Source organism: Seriola lalandi, unplaced genomic scaffold (assembly GCF_002814215.2).
Source record: "Seriola lalandi dorsalis isolate HSWRI2012SDOR001 ecotype SW California unplaced genomic scaffold, Sedor1 jcf7180002054387, whole genome shotgun sequence".
Lineage (NCBI taxonomy): Eukaryota > Metazoa > Chordata > Actinopteri > Carangiformes > Carangidae > Seriola > Seriola lalandi.
In genome coordinates, this window is record NW_019524940.1 from 353,415 (window position 1) to 359,414 (window position 6,000).

General features: G+C 39.7%; 1 protein-coding gene across 2 annotated transcripts in view; it reads left to right on the forward strand.

Annotated features, from left to right (window-relative positions):
• Positions 1–6,000, forward strand: part of LOC111657210 (F-actin-uncapping protein LRRC16A) — an 85,364-nt gene that overhangs the window by 56,989 nt on the left and 22,375 nt on the right. For both annotated transcript variants that reach the window (XM_087174828.1, XM_087174827.1), the window contains exons 21-22: positions 4,133–4,305; positions 4,949–5,017. In XM_087174828.1, the coding sequence (XP_087030954.1) occupies positions 4,133–4,305; positions 4,949–5,017 (242 nt within the window). The remainder of the gene's footprint in view (positions 1–4,132; positions 4,306–4,948; positions 5,018–6,000) is intronic.

The following is a 6,000-nucleotide window of genomic DNA, read 5'->3' on the forward strand; positions in this document are numbered from 1 at the left end:
GAAGCAAATTACTGAATCTCCACCAGCTACTCTACAGCTGACCTCCAACCTCCCCAGTGGAGGGTGGTGCGAATAGAATTTACTTGCGTTGATCAAATTGATGGAAAACCATGTGCTACACACAACACTTGGGTATAACTTTTTGTTAAATCTAATCTATGTCATTTAATTAGTTTTAAAGTGGTAGTAAAAGTGAGTTGTGGGTGGGTTATTGCACTACAAAGGGAAACCACCAAAGTATAGTACGCCAGAGCTCATGGGATTATGACCCAAGTATTTAAACTAAGTACCATAACTTTTTATTATGCTCATGAAAACCATCTCTGCTCGATCCAGGGTGTCGATCAATATCTAATGGGGTATTATATAGACATTAAAAGATGCTGGGTAAGTGGTCATTTTCTTCCATAGCTTTTTCAGAAAAACCTGAAGCGAAAACAAAGCAATCTCCAGCTTCAAGCCATTTCCCCTCCTTCCCGTCCCTCAATCCATCTCGCTCCTTTTATCTCTCTCTCCATCATGGGAGGTGTAACAAATTTTGCCCCAGTGCCTGCCTCTCTTTGTCTCCCACAGTGCTGGATGTGCTAGATTGATGGTCCTATTGAGCTGCTCTGTGCTGGATTGGTCTCTTGGTGCTTGTAGTCTGTTTTTGTGTGCGTGTGTGTATGTGCGTGTGTGTGTGTGTGTGTGTGTGTGTGTGTGTGTGTGTTATTATGTGCATAAGAAGATGGAGCATGTGTATGAGCTGGTTATCTGGCTGTGCAGGTGAACACTGGAATACAAAGAAAGAAGGAAAGGAGGGAGAAACTTAATGGATGGATGGTGAAAAAAGAGGTTAAAAGTGGTGGGTCAAAGGATGTATAAATGGCAGATAGGGAGGAAATGAAAATGAAGGTGGAAGGAATTGAAGTTTTTTGTAATATGCACAGGACAGCTGATCTCAGAAGGGTTTTTTTCTTAAGAAGTTCAGAGTGCAGAGGTTTGTTTAGAGCAGAGGCCTGGGAGTAGTATCTCTAAGGTGCACAGTGTGTTAAATGAAGGCCTGTAGCGAGACTGTAAGTTTCAAATTTTATTCAGTAGTACACCCTGACCTTTTTTCGCCGTGTGTATCCCGGAAAACATGCATAAACACACATACAGAGTGTGAGAGACACACACACACACACACACAGCTCCAGGCAGCACATTTACCCTGTTGTGTTTCTGTGTCCGGGCGTGAGTCCAGACAGTTAGACCTGGCATAGCTCTTAACTGCCAGAATATAAACAGATAAACAAAAAACAAACTCTATTCTGTGTTTTATCAGTGAGAAGGTGTCTGCTTCACTAATTCACCAGGATCAGTCTTCATAAATTAATGAAGATCTTAATGAGAATTCACAGAGCGCCTTAAAAGAATAAAACCCCTGGTGGAATAGAGATATCAAAGAGTAATTAACAATGCTGTAGCAGAGTAAAAACCTAAATGAGAACCACATTGTTCTACTTGCAGAAAGGGCTGTGATAAACAAATAACACGGTGCATATTTATTCCATATACAAACTTTATACAAAGCCCAAGAGAAAACATAATGTAATTATCAGCCCATGCTTGTGAATGTTAGCAGCTAGAGAAGAAGATATAGAAGAGGAGAAGAGCATCTGAAGGAAAAATTAACAGAAGAACAACAGCACAGCCCCACTTTTTCCTGCCAGACAGTGATAATAACAATTCTTAAGTGTTTTATATAGAATAATCAGTAGTAGCGTACCATCTTCCCTTTTGCAGAACCAGTGCAGACTGTAGTGGAGAGATAGGATATTATATTGCTGAACACACACTGCAGTACACACGAGTTTCATCACAATATTAAACACAATTCATCATTTTACGGACAGACATTAAATGGGTTAATTTGTCTGTGGTAAAAGGTCACTTTTATTTGCATGTCTTGGGTTACAGTTTCTCATTTTCTTGATTTGATTAAATGAGATGTGCATGCATATCCAGGGTAATAATTTCATGATTTCTAGTGATTGACAGGGGCTGAAAATGTTGTAGCATCAGCCATAGCAATTATTTTTACTCTACGACAGATCTTGCTATCATAGACTTCTCTTCTTCTGCATTTACTGTGACAACCAGATGTTCGTTGTGCACTGCTTTTTAAGTTTTTATTCTTGTTTAGCTGTTGACAGTGAGGGAACCCAGTGATAAGGATCTCTTTTCTTCTTTACAGCACTGGAGGAAGAATTAGCTACCGTAGCTACTGGTGCATAAACTTGTACCTATTTAAATTTGCATGTTTAATGTCTGCTGTGTGCCCCACATGAACACATGCAGGCAGTAAATAATTCTCTCCGCATCCTCAGACAAGACATAAAAAAAGTAATTTTCTGCCCATATAACCATGTTGATGCTGTTTCTCCACACACTCATCACCACACACATAGACAGATGCCCGCAGTAGTCGACCTCTATAAAACCATCTGAGCTCACAGAGCTTACTATGAGGGTTTCCTGCATTGCTGTGTGCTTTTGCATCTGCAGAATATGACGTCCTCTGTTAATCCACATGGAGTCTCCCATCCAGAATCATATTTAGATCCTGTTACACAGGAAGCCATTCTTTTTATGTGATATCCACTAGATACATGTCCTTAACGTTAAGTGATTTTTACAGTTTTATAAAAACAATATGTCGTTATACAGCGAATTAAGCCACTCAACACTATATGAAACAACTAAACCACAGCCAGCTATGGCATTCAAAAGCAGTTTATATGTTACTGCCCAATAATAATAATAGTCAAATAGTATGATATATGATCATGTAACTCAGAGACAGAGCTCATTTTGCATGCAAAATAAGTATTTGTACTTTTAGGAATATAAGTACATTTTTCCATTAATGTTCATGTCTTTTTACTTAAGATTCTGAATGCATTATTTTTAAATTGTGGTATTTAACTAAAGTATAAAATCTTAATCCTTCACCTTTGCAATGAAACAGCACTGTAGAGCACATACAAAGTAAAAGGGACATTGGTTTTTCCTTTTTGTTAAGCCAATGTACCTGTATCATCGCTCTAATGTAGAAAAAAGTAAAAGAAAAAAAGCAAGTGACTCAGCAGACAGTGAAATGACTGGCCTGTACAAAGCAGATCATCACAGCAGTCTCCAGCTGTGTAAAGGGCATTCATCACAGAGCAGCTCAAACCTGGTGAACAGACGGACGCTGTTGGGGATTTGTAAACCCTCGTGTCACTCTCACATCACAAAGACATATCCACCTGGTCCAGTGATGAATGTTTCATTTTGCCCCGTGGAGCTTTGAATGATAATGTCACTGACATTTTAGACTCTCTTGCAAGTCCACATGACCCTTTGATAAATGTTTAATTGGGGTTTGCCCTCTTGAATCACAAGCCCCCGCAGGAACATAGAGTTTAAATGCAGTATAATTGCGGTATATAAATATGGAACCTCTAGATTTATAGTTCTGGTAATGACAATATTCTAAAATTGTAGACAGGGAATGAATCCTTAAAGCTTCTGAATATGAAGAAAATATTCTTTTTATAGTTTAAGCTAATTTTAAAAAGCTTCACAGACTTTTGTAATGTCGTGAAAGTTGCTGTGAACTCTGATAGTAATGCCTGACTGCATGCTCACACTTTCTCTAGAGAAGTGCCAAAGATCACAGGGTGGGTGTAGGACACAGAGTCAGCATTAAGCTAAATAAAGAAGAAAACAAGGCATCCACTTACAGGGAATAAATTCAAGGACACTATTACAGGAAAACAAGCTGGCACTGCTTGAAGGAATATTAATGCTCTCAATGACAAAATGCAATAACAGCTTTTGTTAAAGTTGGCAGTGGTATAAAACAAGAGCCCAGAAAGCTCCTTTCTGAATGCTCACTGGTGAAGCTAAAGCCGAGTAAACACACACAACTGGAGGGATGCTCATCAATTCTGCCACTATTGAAAAGCCTGCAGGTGGCAGATAAACCCTGAGACTGCCCTGCTGTCCTGTAACACTGTCAGTCACACACCAGATATAACACACAGTGTGATTATAATTTGCCTTTTGTTCTCATCATACAAACCCTCAACACTTGATTCTCTTCTTCTCCTCCTGCCCTCCACAGCCCCTCACCTCCTTGTCTCTAGCGGACTCCAAACTAAAGAGCGATCTCACCATCGTTCTCAACGCCCTCGGCAGCAACTCCTCGCTCACCAGACTCGACATCAGCGGGAACGCCATGGGCGACATGGGAGCCAAGATGCTGGCCAAGGCGCTGCAGATCAACTCCAAACTCAGGTGAGTGTGCAGTATGTTCAGCGGTCACGGGGTATGTCACATGGCTGTCAATTATGGTCAATAAAGGTCAGTAAAACAATTAAAATGAGATGAAATGAAATAACTTTAAAACCTTCCTCTCTCTTAGCATTTCTAAGCAGTATACAGACAATAAATGGTAATTGTAGATATTAACACATTTTTGTGTTTCTTCATGTATAGCATTGGTCAACATTAATGACTTCTTCTATTAAATTGTCATTCATTGTCTCTTTATACACCAGCCTGTTAAATTTGTTGGCAAAAACATACATAAATGCTAATGTCTACTTGCAGTATCCAGAGTGTGTTACACACCAATTATCAAAAAAAAAAAAAAGATAAATAGAGAATTAAAGTAAAGTGTTACCAATAAAATGATATAAACTACAAATTTAATAAAAGGCATGAAATACAGTTTTATATATATTATACAAGTTCTATTATATTGTGTGGTCACAGAATGTAGTGTGAGAATAATGGTACCGCTATTGTGCTGCTATGTGCATTGAAACCCACACACGTCTTTTTTGAGGAATAATTTTGTCGATCACTGTGAAAAAGAACATTGGATTTTTTTGCTTCTGTCACATTGTGAGTGGGTTTTTTGTTTTTTATTGTACAGGACTGTGATCTGGGATAAAAACAACACCAGCCCTCAGGGTCTTCAGGATGTAGCAGCCGCTCTGGAGAAGTAAGCAGCACTGCCTGTATTTATGTGTTCGTGAGTCCATGCATGTGTGTATTTCTACTGTGGATGAAATGTAATAATCCTGCAATATCGTCATCCTAACAGCATACATGCACCGCAGTGGCTCTGGTGTATTACGCTGAAGGGATGAATGTGTGGTTAGCTCAGATGCCATTTGGCCTTGTGCTGGGAAGGGGGAAACCTCAAGGTGTGTTTAGACAGGAAGACAGGATGAGAGGCAGGAAGGCAGAGAGGGGAGAGAGCGACAAACACAGGGAATACTACAACAAAGAGGGAACAGCGCGGGGAAAGATGCTGAGGAAGGGAAAGGAAGAGAAAGCAAGGCAGATTAATGGAGAGAGAAAGTGCGAGTCGAGTGAATAAATCAGATGTTTGTCTACTGCCTCTTCTGTCTGCGGATCTGAATGTGGAATATATTGTGTGTGGTGTGTGAAATGACGTACGTCTAACTAAATTTGATTCTGGGACACATCTGTACATCAGCCTCTCTCATCTCCTGTCTCTGTTTATCATGTTCTCCCAGCAGCACATCTCTCCATTTCCCCTCTGAGTCTTTGTATTGTATTATTGAAATAATTTTATTTTTCTTGCTCCTGATCTCCACTCTGTTTAACAGTGCAATTGTGTGTGTGTGTGTGTGTGTGTGTGTGTGTGTGTGTGTGTGTGTGGTTTTGTTACCTTCAGTAAATCTACTCCTGTCTCCTGTGTTCGTGTTTCCTAGAAAATCTTTTTTTAAGATATTCAATACTGCAAAACGTTGCTTTCTTCATTTCTCTGTTTTTTATTTCTCCTTTCATTCCAGCTCCTCTATCATGATATGAATATTAATACTGTGTGGTGACCTCTATTTCAAGACCCGTAACCTCTCTAATGGTGCCAGTTCATTGCTCTGTAATAGACCAGTGTGATAGCAGCTGAGGGGTTAGGCCACATTTAATGCTATCTCTGCCTTGTTAACCCCCCCC